Here is a 26,922-nt window from a genome sequence, read left to right on the forward strand (position 1 = left end):
ACAAATATTATTCATTGATGTTTCTCTAAATTGATGTTTCTTTAATATTTTTCTCCAATCAAAGTCATCATCCATCTCTGCCGAAACAATTTTGATCTGATGTGTCATTGTAGTTTACTTACACATCAGTAATAATTTGGTAATGACAATCACAGCCTGTTTGAATTTTTTACTTTCCCTTGTTTTCCTCTTGATTTTCAGGTCTGGCAGTTTCTCTTCAGTTGCTTCATGGAGACATAGAACAAATTAGGAGAGAGTATACATCTATGTTTACCCACGGAGTATCCATAACAAGGAAACTAGGTTTTTCCAATATTATCATGCCTGGTAAGTTGAAAAGAACAAGTTTTCATTAAGAAGCAAGAGAAAGAACTAGTGAGGAATTAATGAGTATTCACTTGCTTTCCAAATAAATGTAGAATTCCGAAAATTATTAAATTTTCTTGAGACTTTTTTTTTTTTTTTGGATGCAAAAGAAAGAAAAACTGTGTCCCAGGTTGTATATTATATAGTTACTAAGTCAATGTCAAAAGAACATACAGAGATTGTTGTCTGCTTTCTGGAAGTGAAAATGACTTAATGCAAGACTGCTAAGCTCTACACAGATAAAGAGGCAACCAGCAGAATGTGGAGCAGGTAACTTCTAAATAAAGCCTCACAGACTTTCATCAACATGGTGTAGCTTCTGATTTCACCTGGTTGATGCCTCAACTGATGGAAATAGAGATACTGGAAACGGATAGTAGAAGGGATATGGAGATTTGTTTTCATTAAATTGTATCTGAATCCTCATTAACGCCTACAACAGATAACCTATGTAAGGGCTTAAACAGGTTCTAAGGAAGGTTGAGAGAATGTCACACTATGAATGTGAAGAAGCAAATACAGGCAGAAAACAGATAGTGGTAAAGTCCATAGATCATTCCCAAAAACAAAATCTTTAGCCAGTGTCTCTTTAAAGGAAAAGCATACTTAGGAGCAGCCTACTTTGGCATGACTGTTGTGTTGCTGCAGTGTTAGTGAGGAATATTGTAGGGAGGAGCTTACATACATCTTCGTTTCAGCTCTGAGTTCTCATGCAATGACTTGACTCTCTCAGATAGAAATAATCTTCAGGACTGGTGGATTCTTGATAGGGACTATTTTCTCCTTTATAGATATTTGTCTTTTCGTTCCTGTATACATAAATTGAAAATAAACTGTTGTACCAAGACAAGAATATGTAAGCTTCATTGTTTCACTAATCAGAGGAGTCTTAATAGTCTATTAAAACTCAGTAATGAGACTCAGATTTAGCTGTGGGCATGCACTTTTCTTGAACTTCAGCCTGAAACTTGACAGCTGAGAATTCACTGTTCTGCTCCTACTGCCAGTTAAACATCTGTACTTCTGCATCCCACATCAGTACTTATATGCATTTAAAATATGCACAGAGCACAAGTTCATAAAGCAGTTTTAGCATTATTATGAAACTGTTCTTCTGAAATCACCACAGCATGCAGAACAATAAAATGTGTAAGTTAGGTGCTATTTAATTTAAAGGTAGATTATATACATATGTTAAATGAAAGTCTTCACTTGAAATCTTAAGGCTTATTAGCTAGGTTATTTGTGTTACTGTTTGATGTCTCATTTGAATGAAATGAATATTATAGATAATATGACTGATAGTTTTGAATGCAATTTTACAGAGTGCGCTATAATTCCCATTCAGAAACCCTTCTCAATTTACTGATTATCTACATATGATTTAGTGACTTTCAGCTCTGTGTTACCAAATTTTCTTTGTTCTATAATAGCTCTGATTTTCCAGTTATGGAGTAACATGAATTGCTAAAAGCATGTTATAGCCAAGCACTGTGTAGTGAAATGCTGCAACTCAAAGAATTGCACAGACTCAGTTTGTCCCTTTCTTATTGAGAAAAAAATAAAAATTAAAAAAAATCTATGAACTCTGATACATTGATTTCTTAGTCCAAGTATATGCTTACCCCAGTTAAGAAGACGTATAATTTCTAGTTTGTGTTTGCTGGCATAGAAGAGATTTCTCCTAAAGGGAAATAATCATCTTATTCTTTTAATGACAAGTTCCAAGGGCTAAGCAGGGCAGTGTGCTCTAGGCAATGAAATGCCTGCTGGAGCCTAGCCTTTGAAATGATTTTTTCTTTTAAATCTCCCTTTTCATTTTGTATCTCTCTAGTGTCTTTTTTTCAGAGATAAATTAAAGAAATTCATCTTTTGCAACTGGAAATGGCCACTAATTAGGTCTTTTTTTGTTGAAATTGAGTGTGTTGCTCTGTCTAATTAGCACTTAGGTTAGGACTCTGAACCAGGCTCTCTTGAATTATTTAATAAGAAATACTACATGCTGCTTAACTGTAGTATCTCTTTTATAAAGTGCCAGATTTTAAGTTGCTCTCCTATTTTGATGTATTTAAACTCTAAGTGACCTTCATTTTGCATTGTATCAACCCTTTTCTCTGTAGAGGTTTTGCTTCTGAAAATAACTAGCACCAGCACACGTGCCATGCTAGAATTTTGATGACAATAATAATGCATGTTTTTGTTGAGCAGTACTTTTTATGTCACTGGATTCTGACAGGGTGAAGCCACACAGTGCTCTTTCCTGGACTCATGAAATTTTTTAATGATGACATTCAAGAGTTTAAGGAGATTAATAGATTGGTAGAAAAAAGCGTGTATGATTCTAAGTGTCTGTTAAATAGGTAATTCATTCTATTCTAGCTGGCAGAATAAGGAAAGGCAGTGAAAGTGTTACCTTAGGAGCCTAATCAACATGCATTTTTCTAGATTTAACCAGTACACTCCTTTTCAGCATCCAAGTGTGACAGTCAGCAGATGAGCAAGCTGGTATTCTTGGAAAGCTTTGTACTGCGTCAAAGGAAAACTGTGTTTATACTCTGAATTTCTATCTTAACATTTCCTGAAAGGACAGGCAACCATATAATTATTTAATATATAAAATTTTCCATTTCATCTTTATGAACATACTAAGATTTTTGAGAAATGCTTTCACATATGTAGAAGTTGATGGGATGTGAAAGCCCATCTTTCAATATAAAATTTTACCTGTTTTTTTTTGCCCTCTTATATAGTGTTCTCATATAGAATCTGATTCCAAATTTAACATATAGCATCTGCATCACTGCATAACTTAAGCATTGGTTCTTATGCTCATGTGTTCTGACATGTATGCATGCATGCACTGTCTCTTTTTCATCTTTGTAGAAAATATCTGGTTCATCAAAGAAACCCATTCATTAGTGTGTGGTGGTAAACCCTACTGCAGCTGTTTATATGAATGAGGATTTACTGAAGGGGCCAGAGCTCTCTGCTAGGGCAGGCAGTTGTAAACAGTCTACTGCTACTACTGTTAGTATGTTTTTCTGCTTAGCACACTCAAAGACAGAATCTATTAAGTATGAGACATTAGCAGATAAAGTAAAATAATCTCAGGGCTTTCTGTGGAGTTCTTTTTTCACTAAGAAATTTAGTCAAGTAGAACCATTATTTCCTGAAACTACCTACAAGCTTATTCTGTGCTGCTTTATACATAATCTAAAAAAGAATTCTTATTTAAAACAGCTTGAGATGTGAGTTGAAGTGCTATGTATATTTTAGAATCCATAAGGTATACAATAGAATATAAACAAATGGCCTGTTGACTGGTGTCTGAACAGATTTTTGTAGACAGATATCTGTTAGCTATAGACACTCTTTCTGCTTTGTATTTCAGCTGGTGGCATTATCATTGCTGAGATGTGACCACCACTTCTTCTGAGTTAAGATCAGAGTTTATATTTGTTCCTGCCCATCCAAATTATTAAACTCTTTTGAAACTAGAAAAGGCTAAACAATTGACAAGTCAGCACAATGGTATTACAGTGATTATTATTTTCACTTTACATACCTGTAGGTGGTCTAAAACGATGCTGTCTAAGCTAGTCAGTTCTGACTGGAATGTTCTTTGCTTGTAATCCTTCACTCTGAACTTTTTGGTCCTCATCTAATACTGTGATATCACCTTGCAAAGAACACAATTAAGAATCCACATGAAGCTACAGTATTAATTTCTGTAACAGAATTTAACACTTCCAGACTTCTCTTATGTTTGTCAAACCATAGAAGTTGCATTTTGTTTCTCACTGTTGTCTTTTTTAACAGTTTCTGCTTATTCAGCAGCTACAATAGCTCAGTTGCTATTGCTTTGTTGTGCTTAATTTAGGAATTATATTTCTTCTTTTTTTAACCATCACAACTTCACTGCTTTGCTTTTTTTTTTTTTTTTTTTTTTTTTAAAGTCCATTAGGTGTCCTTTAGTTGTCCAGTTGCATCTAATCAGAATTGTCTTTGAAAGATGCTGACCATACTACTCATTCATCTGGGTTATTAAAAGATCTTTTGTTCTTTTCATGCGCAAGTATGCTTCCTCTCTTTCTTTCTCTCTTTCTTCCTTTCTTTTTCACAAGCTTTTAAAATGAAACTATAACTAAAATATTTGTCTTTTTATACAAATGATTTTACAAAATGCTGTCCATATGATTAACATGCATTTTTCAATGATGTGATTTTGACTAGAAGCATATTTCTCCTTTCAACGCTTAAAATAAGAATCTGGAGAGCAAAATTGTAGAGAAAGCTACGGAATCTGTTCTCTTCATGTGTCTGTGTAGCTGTCACTAAGCTTGGACTTAGTTAAGATTTGTTGATTTTAGGAAGAGAAAAATATGTTTCACACCCTTTCATGTTTTTCTTCTATGAGGAGTGGTATATTTTTTTCCAGTTTTCATCAGTCTCTGTGGAGTACAAACAGCCTAAATTTCTACCTGCCACTGTCAGCTGTTCTGATTTCCAAGACTCCAGAAATATGTATTTTTAATTACTGAAAGTAATATTGCCTGGATATATTAGTTACACAAAATATGTTTAAGCAATATTGTCAAGTAAAGACACCCTGAATTTTGACCTTTCGCAAAACTGTAGTAGTCTGTGGGGAATATGCTCTGCTTCCCAAATCCCATTTTAATACATTTTAGAAGCTTTGATCTTTTCTACCAAAGGAATTATCTTCCTTTCTGTCTATCTTTTGAGTCACTGGAGAAAACAAAGATACTAATACATGATTCCATGCTTGGTTAGGCAAGTGCAAGGAATTCCTATATTGTTTTCCTTCTCCTTCCCACTGCATCTCTCTTCTTTTTTGATTCATTAGTAACCAAAGGAAAAATGGAAAAGGACTATGGAAAGGGTAGAAAAGCCAGAATTTAATTGAACTTCCCTCAATTTACAGTTTCTTTATGAAATTTTATAAGTGCCAGATTCTGCACCTGTGACAGAGCAATCCTAGATATAGGCATATATTTGGGTTATCTTCCTGGCAAGGCTTTTGGAACAGGCTGCCCAGGGAAGAGGTGAAATCACCTTCATTGGTGGTTTCAAGGGAGTGGTAGATGTGTTACTGAGGGGCATGGTTTAGTGGGCATGGTGGTGATGGTTTAGATGAACTTAGTGGTCTTTTCCATCCTTAATGATTCAATGATTCTATGATATGTACAGTTTGGGGAATGAAGGGCTGGGCAGCAGCTGTGCAAGAAAGGGTCTGAGGATTCTGTTTGGCAGCAATTGGAATATGAGTCAATGGGTTCCCTGGCAGCCCAAGGGTGATAGGCATGGCATTGAGACTACTGGAGTTCTAGAAGTGTTTGGACAATAATCTCTCAAAATTTGGTTAAATTCCTCCCAATGGATCCAAGGTTTCCATTAAACAACCTTGTAAATCTTTTATTCCGTGCTGTTCAAATCAATTTGTTTTACGTCTCGCTAAAAGGAAGAACAAGGAAGAGTCACAGAGCAATCATGCAAGGTGAACCTACATTTTGTTTAAAATCTGGAAGTTTTGTGGTTTGAGAATCCCTTGTGTCAAGCACATTTCATTTGCTTCATCAGCTTTTTTCGGATAAATGTTTTTTAGGGCTGTTGAGAGTTTCTGCAATAAAGCTGAAAATGCAGACAATGTTCTGTTGAAAAGGGACACTGAAGTAACTGAGTAAAGGGATGTGTTTGTGGTTTTTTTTTGTTTGTTTGTGGGGTTTTTTTTTTTCATTTTATCCTTCATTTTAAATGCCCAAACTTACTAAATCTAATAGTAAAAAGGCAGTACTGTTACCAAAGTTACCAGTGCTCCTGGAATTCTAACACATACGTAGTTGCTTTAATTTTTCCTTAATAGTATTGCTGATATTCTTGTTTACATGAAAACAGGAATGCTCTTGTTTCTTTCTGCCCATCCCCTGTCATATACTTAAACGCAGAACGTTTGAATGTGCTCACCATGTAAGATTTTGCCAACTGTCACCCAGAGGGTTCCAGTCTCAGACCTTTTCTTCCAATGTTTGTATCTGAGCACTCATTACAACATTCTCTCATCCTTGAGCCCTATGTGAATATTACTGATCAATAATAATATTGTGAGTCTGTGTTTCTTGCAAATAGCAAAACTGTTCTTTGCCACGATAAGCAAGAAGTTTACTATATGGAGAGAAATCAATGGGCAGAGAGATGGCTGGTGGTTGTCACAACCTTTAAATCTTGCACTGAATGCTTCAGTCACATCAGTGAGATTTGCCCTGTTTCTTATGAGTACTAGTAGTATTTCTCCCTTCAGATCTGCTTTTATTCCAGGTTACATTCACTGACAGGTAGCTCCAGCTGCTCTTTCAGTATCACCTATAGTGCAAAACAGAAAAGAAACTGTTTCAGTAGGGGAAATTCACTTACTACAGAATGGCTGGCAAACTAAACTCCCTTTCTAACAAAGACATCTGCCTTTGACCTTTGATAGCTATCTTCAGCTTGAAATCATCATTCCAGGTTAATATGCTACAACAAATTTTACAGTTCTAGATGGGATTGGAATATGAGAAAAGTTGTTAGAATATCCGTGTTGCAGTTGCAACTCACAGCTTTCTCAGTGTAAGCTTAAAAACAGTTCTGAGATGAAGGATGGTTATTTTGACAAATAGGTACAAATATCTCCAGAAGAAAAATTAAATGCCACATTCATGCAGATGTTTTCATGGTGCATATTCAGATTTGTGGTGATTACGTATGTTGCTTGCATTGGCTGAGGTTCAGTTGTGAAGCTTCTGTGAGCCAAGGGCAGCTTCTATGTGAGACCTGTATCTGGGGGTTCATCTTCTGAGCAGCATCAGGCCTGTGCTTGTATGAAAGCTCCTGAATAGTGATAATTCATCCTCCTATTTGTGAAAAAAAGAGAGCCTTCAGAGCCATCCCATAATGAAACTGTGTAACAAAGGTAATGGGACCCCTGAGCATGTATTGTCATCTCCAGCCTGCAAATTACTTTCTCCTTTCCGGTTATTTAAAGTTTGTGGTTTAGTCAGCATGATCAGGAAGACTGACCTCCATTAGATAAATGTGTTCTCCAGCAGGTCTATCTTGTGGTTGTTTGGGGGCTTTAATTGGCCTTTCCTTTTTGTCCGTTCATTTGCCTGTGTCATGTAATTCATGCATCCCACACTCAAGTTTAGTGCTTGGATACCTCATTGTGAGCTGAAATGAAGTCATGAAGCTGGTTCTGTTTCTTCTTAGGTCAGAAACCTTGAGCTGTAGTGTGCCTTGTTAGCACCTACATCTGGCTCAAAAAGGATTTGGAGTTCTTCCTTTTAGCCTATAAGTAGTGCTTTCAGAATGTTTTTGCCAGGTCGAAGCTGAAACTATTTGAAGAAGCAGTTACTGCCAATGCTATGCTGTACACATTTTGATTTAGCAACCCAGACATTTCAATTCTGCATCTTTCACATACAATTAAATTCACTTACTGCAACGAATGCCCCTTCAGTGTGTACACTCAACACTTGCACTGCATGGCAAATCAAGGCTTTATAATCAACCACTACAGCTTTGCAATTCTTTATCACACTCTGAGGAACTTCGATTTCTCTATATCTCTAACCCTCCCCTCATACTACAAGCTCTTGTAGGAATGCCTTGGACATAACTGTAATATTTAAAAATGTAGTTGTGATTAGCCAAACAAATGAAACCATAGGGCACTAACTAAGTAGTGTTCGGGTCTACTGGGTTGCTTTTGTAATTAGCGCAGAAGCTACTGATATCATTTTTCAGCACAATGTGTTATTGCCTGAAAAAAGCAATAGCAAACAGCTTCCCTAGATACACGCTGATCCTCATAGTTCATCCATTTGCCAAGAGAGGACTTATTAATTCTTACTCCAGCAGGGATCAATGCCAACCTTTGTTTTTCTGCTTTGTTCTTTGTCATCTTACATCTAATCTGCAGCTACTTCTGTTTTACCTGTGGTTGGCTGTATCATGCCAAATTCAGTTTTTATTGTGATACTGGCTAGGGTATCTGTGCTACAAGAAGCAGGTTTCTTACACAGCAGAATGATTCAGAGAACTCATAAACGCAATGTGTACCTTGTTTAATTTCCTTTTCTCCATCTTCTGTTGACTCAGCCTGTAACCCATGTGTCTAAAAGTGCCATTTACTTCTCAGGAGTGATTTAGGTTTGCAGAACACATTTAATGAATCTCTGTGTTCATGGTTCACTTTCTTGTAGCCTTTTCTTTCCCAGAAAACTGTATGTCAGCCGTAGACAAAGCTGAATTACTGCGGAGTTTGATCCCATTTTGTTTAAAACTTATTAACTGGATGCCTACATCCACATATTCACTGCACAGTCCAGAAGCTCTGATAAATTCAGAAAGCTTGAAGAAAACCAGTTCTTAAAATGACAGGACTGAGGCAGAGACAGGAGGCAAAAATGAGCTTCCCTTTCTTTTGAAAGAAAACCCTTGGTCTAGATCTTTTGTACCATGCAGCTTCATTGTAGTTAGGTGTAGGCTTGCCACCTTAGAGTTGAACAACATTTTCTGTATTGTTTTCACTTGCTTATTACTGTACCAAACTTGTCACTGAAATTAACCATTGTGTGTCTTCACTTAATGTTGGTATTTCTGAGCATTTAGCTGATATGTTGCTTTTTTCATCATTTTTGAAACCTCCACTTCTCTGAGATTTAATTTTATAGGCATATTTTCAACCAGTAATTAAAAACTGATTTACTCTAACGTCTGAGATGTCCCTTGTTTGTTTCTTTGTAATTTCCTCACATTTGTTCCAATATAAGACAGTAGAAAATCTCAGTACTCATACATCCAGGGGAGATTTATTTGAATCATGCAGGTGCTTTAGCAGAAGGTACCATCTGTACTTGCCAAAGTCTACCTCAGAACTTCAATATTCAGCAGAACTTTGACTTTCAGGGCTCCCTGTGGTTTTGATTACAACTCTTGGTAAAAACGTGATGATATAATATGAGAATTATCCATCTGGTATAGAGATACTATGGAAAAGTGTTCATATTCTTGTAATCAACTATGTAATTTTCATTTCCGTAAATGAAAAATTTAGTGAAAGGAACATAAATAAGCATTGTCTGATGTTTGTATCTTTTATAAATCAAGACAGAATTGTTTTTACTGGAAGAGAATTTGCAATAGGAACCTCTAGATGAATTTTATACAGACAATGTCAAGATTTTGAGAATTTCTGTTAAGGAAGATTGAAACAGTGGCAATTCCACATCAGGGAAGTAGAAGAGGTTAAGATGTCTCCAGAACAATATACTGAGAGTAAAATATATATATATATATATATATATATATATATATATATATTCCAAATACATTTGTGTATGCTTTTATCACAGTTTTCTTTCCTTTTCCCTTTCCAGATTGAAGTTCACTTCCCAAATCCATTTTCATTACTTGAATCAGCAGTTCTATTTTCTGATAAGTCTTTGTGTTTATTTTTACAACCCCGCTGACTTTTTAATCTTCTGAGCTTTTACTCATAATATGTTCACATAAATATTGCGCTAAAGATTTGTTGGAAGCTTGGTTTTAAGTTCTTCACCTTCGACTACTCTTATCTGAACTGTACAAATTCAATGTAGCTGGGTTTTTCTGTATTTTAGTTGGAAAATAGTGATCTTCTGTAAAGAAAAAGTGAAATTTGTGTGAGTGCAGATCAATTCTGACAAGGCCAAACTTAAACCAGAAACTACATTTTCATAAAGGTTGCAAAATGTCAGATATGCTGCATGCTATGAGAAAAGGAAGCTGTTGTTTCATGTGCCTGATGCAGACTGTACTGTTGATATATAACCCATAGCTTACATTATTTTTTGTTTAATTTTCTACTTTATTTATCTCCCTTCTGCTTTTCTGTCCATCCATTTCCATATAAATCATCATATTTCATGTACATCATTGCTTCTCATATAGTGTGAGTCCTTTGTCTTCACTTGCATTTAATTTGCCATGAATTAAAGTAGAGAAAATATGACATTTTCTTAGAATAAGATGACTGTATGCCTTATTCTGAGACACAGAGAACAGAGTAGAGCTTTCTGAATGTAGATAAGGACAAAAATTGTACGACCTATCCTTTCATCACACTGGTTATGAACACAGCCAAGGATCGGTAGGGCAAAGCAAGTCAGGAATTGTACAATTACATCCTCCTGTGTGTTTTTTTCAGTGAGTTATTTTCTTCTGATATGACTTTACACATTTTTTTTTAAATCCTTGAAAAACAGACACTGTTTTAGCAAGACTTCTAAAATTCTATGAAATTGTGATTACTTTCTAAAAATACTCTTTTTTCCCCCCCATTTAAATCCTTTTAAATCTGAGTATGCTCTGCTTAAAATTAAAAGTGTTGTTTTCACTGAGTTTTATCTGTGCTAGGTCATGAAATTTGTGATGAAAATCTGTTTTTTGTTATATTTCAGCAAAGACCTCATGGAAAATGGAAGTAATTCCTTCCCGATAAATAATACATAAATGCATAGATGCAGAATTCAGCTTAACCTTTATAGAGATATTGTTGCAGATAGAAATTGTTTGTTAAACCCAGTTATATTACAAACCTTCTATTTTTTATTACTGTGTATTGTCATTTCTTCTGAATGTGAAGCTCCTGTAGGTTACCAATGTCCAGCTCTAACCTGGACCAATCCTAGGATAAGCATATGCCAAGTAAGGTCCCAGCATGTTACATTCTCTTTGATGACCACACTGTACTGACTTATAAATTTTTTATAACAGAATGCTACTGAAATGTAGAAATAATCAGAATCTAGTAATTTTAAAAGTAAATTTATGATTTGACTTGTGAGTACAGCCGTACTGCTTCAGAGCAAGGGCCTATCTAGCTGACTGTCGTAAACAGGCACCTAAGGAAGAGAGAACTGGACAGGAATATAAGCATATGTGATGATTACCCCCGTGTTCTCTCAACCTCCATCTATTTTCAGCTCAAGGGATTTCCTGAGCATTTTTGTGACCGTCTGTTTCATATCCTTCAGTGGATCTGTCTTCCAAGATTTCTGTTCTCCCCTTGAACACATTCTTTTAGATCAAACTTGCGGCGTTCACAACATCCTTTGGAAAGTTTTGGGTTTTCATTCACAAGTCTTGCTGTCTATTACATGAATAACCACCACCTTGAGCTCATTTTGAAACTGGTTACCAGAGGCTGATTCACTGGTTGCACACACTTATTAGTAGTAGTTCAGCTTTTTCATCCTTGACTTCATATCAAGCTCTTAAGTGAATACCATCTGCTCCTGGTATTTGTTTGTGCAGCATATCTGTATTCTAACATCTTGCAACAGTATGTCAGTAGACAGATGATAACAAGGTAATACAATGGCAGTTTTCCCCCTTTTTTTTTAAATGGGTATGTTTCTTGAGAGTTTGATAATAAAGTTGGCATTTTTTTGGGTTTTTTTTTCCTTTTATTTTTTCTTTTCTTTTTTTAATTTTTTTTCCCCCAATTTGACAGTGGTTTAGATTGTGCTTTAGAGAACTCAATTGATTTTCCTATAGTGATGGAATAATGTTATAAAATGTCAGAAGGCTGTAGCAAGATTAATCTTTCTGGTACTTAAAAATCACTGCAAAGTTACACACAGCAAAATAAACACAAGAAATATGAAACACGAGCAGGTCAAATTCTGCCTGCACATTAAAATGAAGCTGAATATTGAAGATGAACTGATTATTTATCAGTTATGTGCCATATATGACTTTTTAGTAATATGGCTGTAAATACACAAAACTTTTGTTTTTCCTCTGATGCACAGTGAAAATCAACTTTAATGCTAAACTTGCATTTCACTAGATGAAGGCATGTATTCTCAATTTCTTTCTAGCAATTAGAATTTTAGAAGATGCTCCTGTGGTCACGCTTTTTGCCCTTCATTTCTCTAGAAACCTCCAAGTAGTTCTAGCAGTGTTTGTTCAGAAGAAGGTTAATATTTACTTCGTAGAAAAAAAGGCTTAGAGTTTCAAAGAAAAGAGGGGCTTCCTTTCACCACAGCTACTGTTTCATCTTTGACAAGAGCCAAACTATTCATTCTTTCATTATCTATAAACTTTATGGTGTGTATTGAATGAAACTGAAGTCAGCACAGATCTCATCCAGAAGTTCTTGATAAGGCCTAATGGATTACTTTGTCTGTTGATGGATAAATATGGGAAAAAAAAAAAAAATCAGTTTAAACACATAAGAGGTATTTTATAACACATATAACACTTAGTTAGTACCTGCCTTGGGTTTTGTGCTTTGAATATGCTGATGAAGATTTTAATCTAAGAAACCTTTCCAACAACCGAAAAATAAGCTTGCATTTCATCACTAATGTTCAGGATAACCTGTCAGTGTAAAATATGTTGAGATCTCCTATGAGAGATATATGAGAGATTAATTCTAGCTTGTTTTTTGCTTTTTCAAAGAGTAATGAGCAAAGTAATAACTTTATTAGAGATTAAGTGTAATAAAGTTCTAACAATGAGTCTTTAAACAGAGAAATGTGGAGATTACAACTGAGAAAAAATATGTTGATACTGCTGTAGATTAAAAGAGGAATAAAGCCGAACTTCAGTATGGGTAGAGATGCCATGGTAAATACCAAAAGAGCTAACATGAATAGAAGTTGCCAGCATTTCTTAGTATAGCAGATAATCTGTTGGGCCTTTATCAGAATGAAGCTTTGTTGGTTTTCTTGGTTTATGAAAATTTTTCTTGGTTTTCTTTATTGTTATTAAAATCTGAAAATGCTGGTAAATTGTGATACTGTTCTTTGAAAGAGAAGATGAAAGTCTGCTGAAGTCGTAGTAGTGAAAAGTAATTAATGTGGACTGACTTTGCACACCTTTTGTTTTTCTTATTAGGTGAAATGAGGAATGATTTATACATCACTGTAGAAAGAGGAGAATTTGAGAAAGGAGGAAAAAGTGTGGCCAGAAATGTGGAAGTGACAATGCATGTTGTGGACAGCAGTGGTCAGATTTTAAGGGTACGTCTATGAATTTTTCCTTGCTGTAGTTAACATTGATGTACTTCTTCAGAGTAAATCATCTTTTGTTGGTGCTGTGTATCTTTTGCACTGTTCAGATATTCAAAGCATTTCCACTTTATATGTTTTATTTCTGTGATCAATTACATGATCCCGGTAAACACCTAAAATCACCAATGAAATAACTAATTATGTCATTAAGGTACTGTAAAATGTTGAAGCAAGATTGCATTCTGGAGGGTTTTTGATTTGATAATTCTTATTTTCATTTGAAAGTACTTCATCATATCTTCTGTATGATGTTGAGAGTTACAGAGTGACAGAGTGAAGAAAGACGCATACAGCCTGGTTCAAATTGCATATGTCCATGTGTATTTGCAAATTCAGGTTGTGTGTGTGAATGCATGGAGTGCTGTGTTTTAGATAAAATGTTTTTAATATATTTGCGTATATATATATATACTTATAAAGAACATTAAGATTATAATTGCTGAGAAGAAAAGCTACAGCATTAGCATAGTTTTCTCACCAAAAATTGATAGATATCCACAAGACGGGATCCTGAGAAATCTCTGCTGCCTTTGCTAAGGAATGACTATTATGGGTGTAGCAAAGGCAACACAACACATTGCTTGTTAGCAGTGAGGGGATCCAGATTTCTTTACTATTTCCTGCTGGCACATATCACAGACAACAGAAAGCTCACAGGTTTATTTTACATGAATAAGGGTCCTGTAGTCTGTGCTGTTCTTGTCTCACTTCAATTCTTATGTACTTACTACAGGGACCACCCCGTATCATGGGATTCCATATCACGTGTTGCTTAAGCCTTCCTTAACCCAGTTACTCCTTTAAAATACTTTGATTCTCATCTGAGTGGATGATTTTTTGCTGTTTTTTTTCTAATCAGCAAGTGTTAAAAAATGTTAGCAATGTGTTAACAAATCTCTTAAAAATTTAATCAATATTTTTTCCTCATTAGGATTTTATCTCATTTGGCTCTGGGGAGCCACCAGCCAGCGAGTACCATTCCTTTGTGCTTTACCATAACAATGGTCCCAGATGGGCTGAGCTGCTGAAACTTCCTATTCCTGTGGATAAATTCAGAGGAGCACACATCCGCTGTGAATTCCGGCACTGTTCCAGTAAGCACTGATCACAACTCCTGCTTGTCCTCTCTGTACAAACTGCTGTCAGCACACAAGTTTCCATAATACCTTGGGAAAAAGCTGTGTTCACTTCATATACTTTATAAACTTTGTCTTTATGCTTTCATGAGACAGCGTTTCAGGCTTGCAACTCTGCTTAATGAAACTTGGTGCTTTGTTAAAGCCTAAACACCAGGAGAAAACAATCTAGTTTTATTAATAGCAGTGGATAACACTGCAGCTGAAAGGTATTCTGAAACAGAATTTCCAAAGGTAAATTTAGAACATGCCTAGTGAAACATTCCAAAATGATGCGTGCTTCTAAGTACCTGTTCAACAATCTGCCAGTTGTTTTTTTATTATTTTCTATTGTATTATATTCCCAAATTCCCTGTACATATTCTGAACAATTTTGGGGCTGATTTTAAGGGTAAAAATGATACTATTGAAGTCTGTATCCATATTTGCACAGCAAGAGATACAAGATTCCTGTGATGCTGAGCACTGTCAAGCTGATAGAGAAAAGTGGATAAAATCATTAAATCTTTTAAGTGGCTGCTTTTGTTTGGCTCTTTCTGGTGAAGCTGATAATAGAATCACAGAATGACCAGAGTTGGAAGGGACCCATAAGAATCATTGTGTCCAACTCCAATGTAGCATTACTATTCAGATTGCCTTTGTGGCAGTCACACATGTGGAAGTATATTTGGATAACAGGTACCTAGCCTTAAAAATATAAGTAACAGGTAATACAGGAAGAAATACTCATTGAGTTCTTTTCAAGATTTCTTTTAAAAAGCTACTAATAAGAAAAGAAGGAGAAGTGAAGTAATAATGGAAAAATGTTAGTGGTAAGTTTCCAGTTGGTTATATGTTTTTGCACAGTTTTTTGTGCAGTGTAAGTTAGATCATTTTGTTGCAGTTGGACTGCCTGCACCACCCCAACTGCACTAACTCATACTCAAAAGTCATACATATAAATGTTTGCATATAAAAGTAAAGTTGATGAAAAACTTGTTGATTTGTGAAGATATTTGGCATCTGTGCTCTTGTTGGATTCAGTAAAATTTCTACATTCTCAGTTTTGTTGTTTGTCTTGTATGAGGGCTGCTCCAAAAGTAATGCCTTCTATTTTATTCTACTGGCCCACAATATCGGAGGCAGATGTTGGTGATATGGCAGTAGAGATTGAACCTTCCCACCAATATCCCATTCCACTTTGTTACTGTATGACAGACAGCAGCAGGGGAACAGTCTGACAAAATGGCATCTGACCTGGAAGTGTATATGGAGCAAAGGTGTGGAATTGAATTCCTTCATGTGGAAAAAATAGCAGCGATTGGCATACATAAATGCTTACTGAACATTTATGGAAACCACGGAGTAGATGTGAGCACAGTGAGGTGATGGGTGATGTGTTACAGCAGCACCCACAGTGACAGTGGGTCACTTTCACTAGTTACCACCACAGAATGCAGTCTTTTGTTTACTGCTGGCACAAGAAAACCCCACAGCTAATGGAGGTGACTATGTTAAAAAAAGTGCATTTTGTAGCTGAAAACTTGCTCTATCAAATAGTGTTCTTGTGCTCTTTGTATATGTTGCAGCTTCAATGGAAATAAATAGGAGACATTACTTTTGGAGCAACCAAAAGTATTTAGTTGAATTTAGTTGGAATTTAACCTTAAACATCCTAGTCTGAAAATGTTATCTGAAGCGTAATGTCCCTGTAGGGAACAGTGACATTTTCAGTCGTATCTATAGAGGTAGATATTTTATTTGAAAACAGAAGTGCAGAGGATGACCTGAAATGGAGATTAATAAGTAGAAGCTTCTAGAGTGGATAAACAGCAAAATCAGAAGAACTTTCTCTTCATATTATAATAGTTGCATCCCATTCCTTTCTGATTTATAGTAAGGTAACAGAAACTGCTACAGGAAATAACATGCAGATCTGTGAAGAAATTGGAGATACTGTTAGTCTGACAAGTTGCAAACAGCTTTCAGTAAAGTTCCTTATCAAGGGTTATATCTATTTATTTTGTCTAATACTTATAACGTTAACTCAAACACTACTATTTATGTATGTGTTTCAGCAAAAGAAAAGGGTGAGAAGAAGTTGTTTGGCTTTTCTTTTGTGCCCCTGATGCAGGAAAATGGGAGGACTCTGCCAGATGGCACCCATGAACTCATTGTACACAAGGTAATTTGAATTAGAAATCATTAACTGTAATGATTCCTCTGGAACATATTATAAGTGCCTTGTAGCATTAGGTTAAGAAAGTCTGTATTCATTACCAAAGGGGTGATAATCTTATCACCAGTAAAATACTCGTTGCTGATTGTTTCCTGCTACAAACTGCAGTTGAATCTGGGTGTGCATTTCAGTGCAGCAGTAGTATCATGAAGTCTTACTATGTTATATTATATTTATAATACATTTCATGAAGTTAAACACGCAAGGTGATGATACCCACTTACTGTACTGCTGAGGAATGGAAAATAAAGCCATGGTTTAAACAGATCCAATCAGTGTTATCTTTTCTACATATTTCTACCTTCTGGAGTTTCTATTTGTTTCCACATTTTTCAGTTATCTCTTAGTCCAGAAGGTTTGATATGCTTCCAGATAGATTTAAATTTTAAGCATCAACATTCGTGTCTATTAATTTGGCATAACCCATACAAAGTTGCTACTTTGATATGACTCCAATGTCAGATATGAAGCTGTAATTCAGAAATGAAGTTGCGACAGGCGTTTCCCATTAGTGAGAACTATCTATGAAAGCAGTGAGCTGGAAAATGTGCTTATATTATCTATTCATATGACAGCTTAATCTAATTTTCCCATCTGAAACTAGTGTGTTTTAGTTAAAGAATGTGCCACTTAATTTTTTCGATAAAAAATGACCTTCAGATAGCTTCTATGGATAAAAATCATTATTACTAGATCATAAAATAACTCAAGTTGGATAAGACCTTAAAGATCATCAAGTCCAACTGCAACCTAACTGTATTATTGACGTGTCTTCATATTGATTATGTATATGTATGTGTGTGTGTATATATATATATATATATATATATATATATATGAGGGCTGCTCTGAAAGTAATGCCTCCTACTTTATTCTGATCATCCGTGATGTCAGAGGCAGATGGTGATGTGACAGTAGAGATTCAAACTTCATACCAGTACACCATTACATTTTGTTGATGTGAAACAGATGGCAGCAGAGAGGCAGTCTGACAAAATGGCGTTTGACATGGCAGTGTGTGTATGAAGCAAAGATGTGCCACTGAATTCCTTCATGTGGCAAAAAATTGTGCCTGTTGACATTCAGTGACACTTGCTGAATGTTTATGGAGTCCAAAGAGTGGATGTGAGCACAGTAAGGCAGTGGGTGGTGCTTTTCAGCACTGGTAACAGTGACAGCGGGTCACTGCTGGTGCAGACGAAATGCAGCACCGCATGCAGGCTCTTTTTCATCGCTGGCAAAAATGCACAGCTAATGGAGGTGGCTGTCGAAAAAGAGTGCTTTGCAGCTGAGACTATTCTCTGTTAAATAGTGTTCTTGTGTTCTTTGTTGCAGTTTCCATGGAAATAAATAGGAGGCATTACTTTCAGAGCAACCCATGTGCGTGCGTGTGTGTGTGGGTATATATATTTATGTATACATATGTATATATATTTGTTTAGGATGGCTTGGTGAAGTTTTTTTTTTTTTTCTAAATTGTAAACATGTGTGAATATTTTATTTAGGATATTTTCTAGTAGTAATGCCACTTTAATATATATTCAGATGTATTGAATATATTGTAAAAGCAAGTTTTTGTTCCTTAAAGTGTACTTGACTGGAATTCTATACTTTTTTTACTAAATTTCTTTATTCAAAAAATTACATATATAACTGCATGGTGTTTGTTGCTGGTGCATATGCTTTGAATAGAAACAATATTTAATGAACTCAACTCGTTAGAATTCTTTTGTATGAGAGCCTTAGAAACTCTATGATTGCTGGCAAAGAAACAATAATTTCGGGAATTGCATGCAGTACAGTGATTTTAACTGTTTTTTTTTTTCCACAGTGTGAAGAAAACACAAACCTTCAGGATTCTAGTCGCTACCTCAAACTCCCCTTTTCAAAGGGAATTTTCCTAGCAAACAACAGCCAAGCAGTAAAAACCACTAAAGAGTCCTTCTGGATTACATCCTTTCTCTGCTCCACTAAACTCACTCAAAATGGTAGGATATGTTGATTATTTAAAACATCATGAATTCAAATGAGTGTGATAATTTCTGTGCCAAGCAAGGGTGGATATACTCAAAAATAGCTTATGTTCTATCAGTTCTACAAACTAGTTTTCTCCATATTTTTTGATATCCAGATGGAAACCAATGCAGCATGATAAACCACCAATTCTGAGTAGTTCAAGAATGCTTTTAAATTAACATGATTTTGGAATCAAATGCAGCATTCTTGGAACCAACTATCAAAACCCAGCTGCTTTACAAAACATCTTAATCTGTTTAGAGGTTTTGTGAAATACTCATTCTAGGCTTTAGGCTGTGGCAGTTTGGTTGTAATTAAGTGCATACTGCTTGCCTGTTCTATCACTTCTCCATTTTACCTGCAAACACTTAAGACGACCTTATACACTGTTATTATGAGCAGGAGATGCAAATACATGTCGTGTGCTCTTTACCATTGCTCTGCACAAAAAATCTTGTTTATTTGCCATACTAACTGTAATTTATAACTGAAACAGTTTTCCACAGTCTTTTAAATATGGTGTATTTGTTTGATAATACATTTAAGACCATTTTTGTTTGTTTGTTTTTGTATCCTTACAGTGTTATATTTTTTCTAAGCTATTTATTTCAATTTTAAGATCTTGCTTAGCTACCTCTTGTGCTAGTTCTTCACATTTATATGATGATAACATTGCTAATTGCTTGCAAATTGATTGTAGGTATATAACAGCAACTAGAGCAGCTTTGTAAGTGGAAATAGTTATCTTAATTTTCACCATTAAGAAGCAAGTTTCCAAAGTAGAACTATATGTAAAGAGTAAATTGTCTGTTTCACTGCACACATCCAGTCTGTATTCTCATAACAGTTAGCTTCAAAGTAATAAAAGTTATTCAGTAGAAGATTTTCCCCAAAGAAGCTAATAGGCAATCATAGGCTAAATTTACTCCAGTTAAAAGCCTTGATTTAGGAAATCACATGAACCTCCTGATGTTTACACATGCCTGGTGTGGTGCCTGGACTAAAGTGTGTCTCACTGATGTATAGTTTGGGTGTTGGCTGCAGTTACAGGAACTTCACTGATTTATGTTCACAGTCGAGGAGTTACTGAATAGTTGATGTAAAAAGATGTGTGACATAGGGCATGAAATTTTTTCATATATATATATATATATATATATATATATACACACACACACACATATATATATAGATTTTACCATATAGAGTAAGAGAGTGTAGAGTATCTGAATGATATTGATCCCCTTTTCAGCCCTGAAAGAGTTAACAGTTATTTCAGCAGTACTTCAGAGGGTGGAAATATTTTCTGTAGACAGGCTCATATTTTCTCCAAGGATCTTCTTTGGGAAGTTCATCTTGGCGAGTTTCCAAATCCCCATTCTTTTAAACAAAAATTTGCCAAAATCTATTGCATGCTCAAAGAATGAACATAGAGCAAAGCATGTGGATATTTGGTTATGTGAGCATTGCTTCAGTTGTCCCTGAGAGAATGCAGAGTATTTTTAAAAAACAAAAACAAAGCAGGATTAAAAAGATATGCATATTTACTTTTTTAGTTAGTATTTGTGGCAGTATCTTTAAAAATACTGATTATTTTTTAATCTGTTTGGAGATTTTTCTGAAGTTGTCAATGATTTGCATGTGTCTACAAACAAAATTGAATTGGAAATCGTGCTGTTAGTCAGGCTGTGGGGTGATGAAAGTCTCCAAACCAGTTTTGTACAGTGTGACTGAATTAGGCCACAGCTTAATGAATTTGATAAAGAATTTTACTCAACTGTCCTTCTCTTATTGATTGTTCCTACATGCCATCAGCCCTCATGAATATTATGAGGAGTGGGAAATGGAGGTTGTTGTCCAGTTGTTGGGAGCCATAACTTCCTTACAGTGCATACTTTGGAGGGGATTTTAGGATTATTTCCAAGCAGTTTTCAGAGAGCTTCTAACAGGGCACTCTGCATTCATCAGCAACTCTTGTAAGAACATGTCCTTGTTTAATCTGTCTGACAGTTATCTTTCTTTAGCTTGACCTTTAGTCCTAGATTGTTAATCAGGTGATATTAGCAAAAGAAGTACACCTGCTTCTTACTTGGATTTTGTTTGCATTTCAGTTGTCATTCATTTTTATAAAGAACAAAATAAGAGGGAGAGCAAGAGAGCATGTAGTATTTTTCCACTGAGTAGCTGTCAAAACAGTCCTATTTGGTTTTGACAGTTAGGAGGACTCTGCCTGCCAGAGTGTCAGAATCCATCCAGCAAGTTGGAGTATTTTAGCAAGTTGGCATCCAGTCATTTCTCAGCAATGATCAGCACATCCTCAGTAAGCAGCTGCTCATCAGCAGAGCAAGATGCCATACAGCATGTCTCTTGCAGTGCAGAGGTGTAATCCATCTATCTGCATTAAAATAAAAGCAAAACTTGTGATTTATAAAGCAGCAGTAATGAGGGAAATTTTTAAGAGTGACCTCCCCTCCTTGGGAAGTGTTGGCATCCTACTGGAAGAGAAATAGGAATTTCCAGTTCTGAATTTTGGCTTTTCATTTTGAATGCTGCACGAGGCTAACTTGGGATTTATAGGACACAGATAGAAAGATCACAAACCCATTCCTTACACAGCTTAATCTTTTGTTTCACCTAGTGCTTTGGATTTAAATTGCTTTGAGAAGGGAATTTGTTTTGATAGGAGTGGTAGCTCAGGTGTGAACAATTTTAAGTCAATGAATCAGCTCATGATATAGAGAAGGTATTGGAAATGCCTTTTTCCCAGTGTTTCAACAAAGTTTATCAGCGGCATTGACTTTTTCCAAAACTGTGTTCCCATAGTGTGCTTATTTTAGGGGACAGTTTATATTCTCATTTCTCTTAGTACATGACACACTGCTATCCCTTCTCCTTGTGATTCACGTCAGATTTTCTATTCATGTCATTTAAGCTTAGGCTATTTGCTAATGGTATCTCAGCGATGTCTTCCCGCCTTTGCATTTCCCTTGAAATACGTGCTTTGAAGTGAGTGTCTTACATTTGCTTTCTTCTTCTTTTTTTTTCTTTAAATCCTTTGACAAATCCCTAATATTCAGTGTCAAGTCTCTACCCATCAAGTACCTCCTGCAAACCTCCAAAGAAGTATTTTTCCTACTATGAACTGAAAGCTTTAGCTAGTTTCACTGTTCCTCGGCTTAAGTAGTGGTTTAAAGAGAACAAAGTGTAGAAGTCCATTTAATTATCCGGAAGACAAATACAGCTCAGTATGGATTTGTTAATGCTTCTTTCTTGAAAATTCCTGATGGAAGGAATAATAAGACCTATCACTGGTGCTTGATCTATGGGATGTGTCCTTGACGCACATGGGCCTTTTCCTCACTCTCAGTGGAACTTAAGTAACTCTCTTAATCCAAACCATTCTGTGCTAGCACACTGAAGCAAAACAAAAAGAAATGTGTAAACATATTTTTAAAAAACTGTGTCTACTAAAGTTAACTAAAGAACAAAACAGTAGTGGAATAATGTATAGAAGGCTTGCTACTAATAACTCTAGCAAGATATGAACATAAGTGGAGATGTTTTTAATATTACTAAAGGCAGAAACGCAGCTTCATTCCTTGTTATGACTGAAGAAACTGGGGCTGTTTAGTCTGGAGAAAAGGAGTTCTGAGGGGAGACGGTATTGCTCTCTTCCATTACTTGAAAGTTGCTTACAGCGAGAGAGGGGCTGGTATCTTCTCACTGGGGACAGGTGACAGGACAAGGGGAAATGGCCTCAAGTTGCACCAGAGGAAGTCTAGGTTGGATATCAGGAAAAAGTTCTTTACAGAAAGGGTTGTTAAGCACTGGAATAGGCTCCCCAGGGAGGTAGTTGAGTCATTATCCCTGGATGCGTTTGAAAACCGCTTGGATGTGATGCTCAAGTACATGATTTAGTAGGGGTTGTTAAAGTTAGGGTAGTGTGGTTGGGTTGTGATTGAACTTGATGATCTTTAAGGTCTTTTCCAATTTGAGAAATTCTATGAGGGAGTACATCTTCCTGGGCAAACTGGGAAAGAACTGACACAAAATGGGTATGAATCAAATGGAATTTTAGTGTGAAAGTGGGCTGTTGTAATAGGATCTCAAATAGTTGCTGAACCAAGAGGATAACTTGCTATTGTCTACTTAGTTTGAGAAACAATGGGGTTGTTTCAAAGGAACTGAATCCTTCTAAAGCAAAACTGGACAATGATCAAGTAGAGGAAGTTTCAGCTTAAGCTGATTAAAGGTTTGAACGGTGGTTAAGGTTTTCTTTTTCAAGCGGCTAGTCTGGTTTTGTGAAATTCTGAAAATCTGGTCAGTGAAATGGGCCAGTAGTATACTTGAAGATAAATGTGAGTAACTTCTGTGCTCTGAACATGACTTGGAAGGAGTGCTGAGAGAGTCACGAGCAAAAAATGTAAGGAGTAAGCAGAGAACCTACAACAGAAAGAAAAAAAAATAACAGCAATGTGTCAGGGTTCATCTGGGGTCACATGAATGATGTGAATACTGTTAAAAAGCCAAGCCAACTTGCAAAACTCTGTTTTTGCGTTTTGAATGGTGTTGAACATTAAAAAATTCCCAATCTTATACCAAGCTGGGATTTCTTTTATTCTGTTTCTGGAGCTGAAAGCAACAACATGTGATTTAAGAACGAAAAATACATTACCTCTACTTAAAATAGGAGAAAGAGCAGATAACCTTATCTGAGCCATCAGCCTCTAATGGATTTTATGAAAGTATTTACCAGAATTCATGGATGAAATAATGGACGTGTAGCTAAATGGAATATGTTATAAAACTCAAGATAAGTTTGTAAAAAGGCATTTCATGCCAGAACAAACTTCTTAATCATTCTTTACTAAGTTGGTTTTTTTTTGTTGTTATTCTGAGGAAACATAGCAGATCGAAACCATCTGGACTTCAGTAACACACCACATGGGAAATAGAAGCAATACAGATTAGAATAAGAATTTTAAAACTGTTAAATAACAGGCTAAAAGGGAAAGAGCGGGTTGCATTATAAAGGAGGGGATTTCCTTCCTGAACAGAAGGTAAATGATAAGAGATCTGAAGTTTTTGGCCAGGGGCTGACTCCTCTTATTTGAGTGGAGGTGGAAGGGGTTGTTAGTGGGAGATGATTTACCAAAACCTGAGACTGCAGAGAGCCTGTTAATGATTTTTCTTCTAATAGGCAAATGAAAGGGCTCATCAACTGAGAGGAATAAAACCAAAATATGATATAGGCATAGCAAGGTAACTTTAATTTAAATAATTAGAACTTACATGGAATCTGGTGGTATGAAAGGTGGGCTCGTAAGGAGATTCTTGGTGATTCTGCTATAGCCAGGGACCTGGACAGTATTAAAAAAAGAAAGGAAAAGCTATTTGTGTAACCAATACGATATATCTCAAAAACTGAAAATTTTACATGACATATGGCAGATGTTCACAGTGGACATTTACGCCTGATAATGATGGTAAAGAAAACAGTGATGGGACCTCCTCTGTAATGTTGTGTACCATTTTGGTCAAGAAGGAGAATGGATCAAAACTAGAGTAAGCACAAAGACACAGAAGTGTGTTATAGCTTAGAAGAGTTTATTTCCCAGTAGGAATTGTCTTGTTTATTAATGAAAAAGGATCTTAAAGGCAGTATGTTTGTTCCTGAAAAGACATAGGAAGATTAGTATTTTAAAATACAAGCATACAATACATGCAAAATAATTAAGAGACTGTTTCTAGCTGTCAGAGTATAGCTCTGGAAGGCATTCTTTAATGGGATGAGACACAGCAAGATAATTACTTTTCTTAAGCTGGCAGTTGACAAATTTCTGAGCAAAACTGCACGATATATTTGCCACAGGAGATTGATTTTAGTGACCCAATACCAAGTTCTTACATTTCTATTAGTGAAGCAATTAGGGGATGGAATGGAAAGTTGTTGGTTTGAGATTGACAATATATTATAGCAAATCTTGAGATGTTTTCTTTTGTTTTATTGAATCTCAATTTTGCTTAGTGGACTGCAACAGAAGAATATATAATCTGAAACCCGGCTTTGGTTCCAGCTTTAATCATGCAATTTGTTTTGGCAGGAGATATGCTTGACCTTCTGAAATGGAGAACCCATCCAGACAAAATTGCAGGTTGCCTCTCAAAATTAAAAGAAATTGATGGTTCAGAAATAGTAAAGGTATATACTGCTTTTTCTTTCCTTCCTTTACTTTGATATTAGATAATATGAGGGAAATAATTGTGTGTCTCAAAAATACATGTTTAATAACAAACTACCTCTTATTCTCTAATCAGTTTCTTCAGGATACACTTGATACTTTATTTGGAATTTTAGATGAAAACTCTCAAAAATATGGATCAAAAGTGTTTGATTGTTTGGTAAGTTTCATTCTCTGGTAATGCTTAACACCATTTAAGAACTAACTAAAAACGAAATATATATATATATATATATATTTCTTTTTCCCTCACATTTAGGTTCACATAATAAATCTGCTGCAGGACAGCAAATTTCACCACTTTAAGCCAGTTATGGACACCTACATTGAAAGTCACTTTGCAGGAGCACTTGCATACAGGTGAAGTCTGTACTTTTTCTAACTGATTTGAATTCTGCAAGTTATATGTATTTTACAGTAGGAAAGAAAAAACCAAAACAATGCTTATTTGAATAGTCTTTTTTTTTTTTAGTTACCAGGAAGACTACTTGCTAAGACCCTCTTGTTGGCTTAATTTTGTCTCTTTTTCTTCAGTGCCTTTCTTTATTTAAAGGACTTTGAAAAGTATAGGGACTTTAACACCATTCAGTAAGAGCTGTGTTGTCTGTGAATTGCAGTGCACTATTAAGCCTGACTTGCTACACTGTTCTCTGTATTTATTTTGTAATTAGATTTTCATTAAAACAAATACGGTTTACTGAGACTGCCAAACAATTCATGGAATAGCAGGGGTAGTTTGTGCTGGCAGTTTCTTATAGCTCAACGGAGATCATCTACCCCATCAAAATAATTCTACTACATGTGTAAAGCTGACAATTATTTCCTGTTTATTAGAGGCCTAGTAGGTCTATCAAAAGTCTGAAATTAACTGTAATATTGGGCTTTTAGTGATCAGCAGAAAGTTGTCATATGTTTTTTATTTTTTCAGTGTTTTCAGTCTTATATGAACGATTAATTTGCATTTTAAGTGCACTTAACTCTTCTTCAACCAGTGTGTTATAGTACTTTCTGATGTGGTATTCTAGAGATCTGATAAAAGTACTGAAGTGGCATATTGATCGAGTCACTGAAGTGGAGTTGCATGAGCACATTCAAGAAGTACTAAAGGTAAGAGAAATCTTTGAAAGCCCTTATGTGGTACCTGCAGGTTTAACTCAGTAAAAGGAACACAGTATGTGTAAATAATAAAACTGTCTTATTAATTCTAGGGAGCTGCAGGCATTTTGAGTGTAGTCAGTTGTTGTTTTTTTTTCTTTTGTCAGTAAAGCTTGCAGCCCCTAGATTGTGGACCTCTTACTGGATGAGAATATATATAAGTAGGAGTTGGATCTGAGAAACTGTATATAAATTTTGTTGGTAGTTTTAACATCTGTCACACAACTGAATCTAAATGGCAGACAAGAATGCTGACTTAATGATTCAACCCTGACAACAAGGAATTCTACTTAAAATGGTGATTTAGTTGCTCTCATCCTGTTTTGAACATCAACAGAACACAGTGGAGAGACTGAGTTTTACAATAGAATAATTCCATTTGGGACTAAGCTTATTTTTTGGCATTATCTGGTTGATACTCAGATTACTCAGCTGAAAGGAAAACATTTTTAGCATATAATAGCCTAAAGAAATCTTAGAACAGCTCGAAGTTTCTTATATTGGCCTTTTATGTTTATGTGTTACACTAGAAGTGAAAACCAATAAAAGGTATGCCAAAATTAATGCCACAGTATTCTGTATCAGACCCATGTCATTATTGAAACTATATAAGCATAAATCATTTTACAGATGAGTTGGTTTATGTTTATGAGTTATTTCTGATTTTG

General features: G+C 35.6%; 1 protein-coding gene across 5 annotated transcripts in view; it reads left to right on the forward strand.

Moving 5' to 3' along the window:
- DOCK4 (dedicator of cytokinesis 4) overlaps positions 1-26,922 on the forward strand; it is a 234,356-nt gene that overhangs the window by 128,220 nt on the left and 79,214 nt on the right. For all 5 annotated transcript variants that reach the window (XM_015854108.1, XM_015854118.2, XM_015854089.2 and 2 more), the window contains exons 13-21: positions 202-327; positions 13,312-13,436; positions 14,419-14,581; positions 16,681-16,787; positions 18,673-18,829; positions 24,962-25,059; positions 25,176-25,259; positions 25,359-25,459; positions 26,125-26,206. In XM_015854108.1, coding sequence (XP_015709594.1) covers positions 202-327; positions 13,312-13,436; positions 14,419-14,581; positions 16,681-16,787; positions 18,673-18,829; positions 24,962-25,059; positions 25,176-25,259; positions 25,359-25,459; positions 26,125-26,206 — 1,043 coding nt within the window. The remainder of the gene's footprint in view (positions 1-201; positions 328-13,311; positions 13,437-14,418; positions 14,582-16,680; positions 16,788-18,672; positions 18,830-24,961; positions 25,060-25,175; positions 25,260-25,358; positions 25,460-26,124; positions 26,207-26,922) is intronic.

This window comes from Coturnix japonica, chromosome 1 (assembly GCF_001577835.2).
Source record: "Coturnix japonica isolate 7356 chromosome 1, Coturnix japonica 2.1, whole genome shotgun sequence".
Taxonomy (NCBI): domain Eukaryota; kingdom Metazoa; phylum Chordata; class Aves; order Galliformes; family Phasianidae; genus Coturnix; species Coturnix japonica.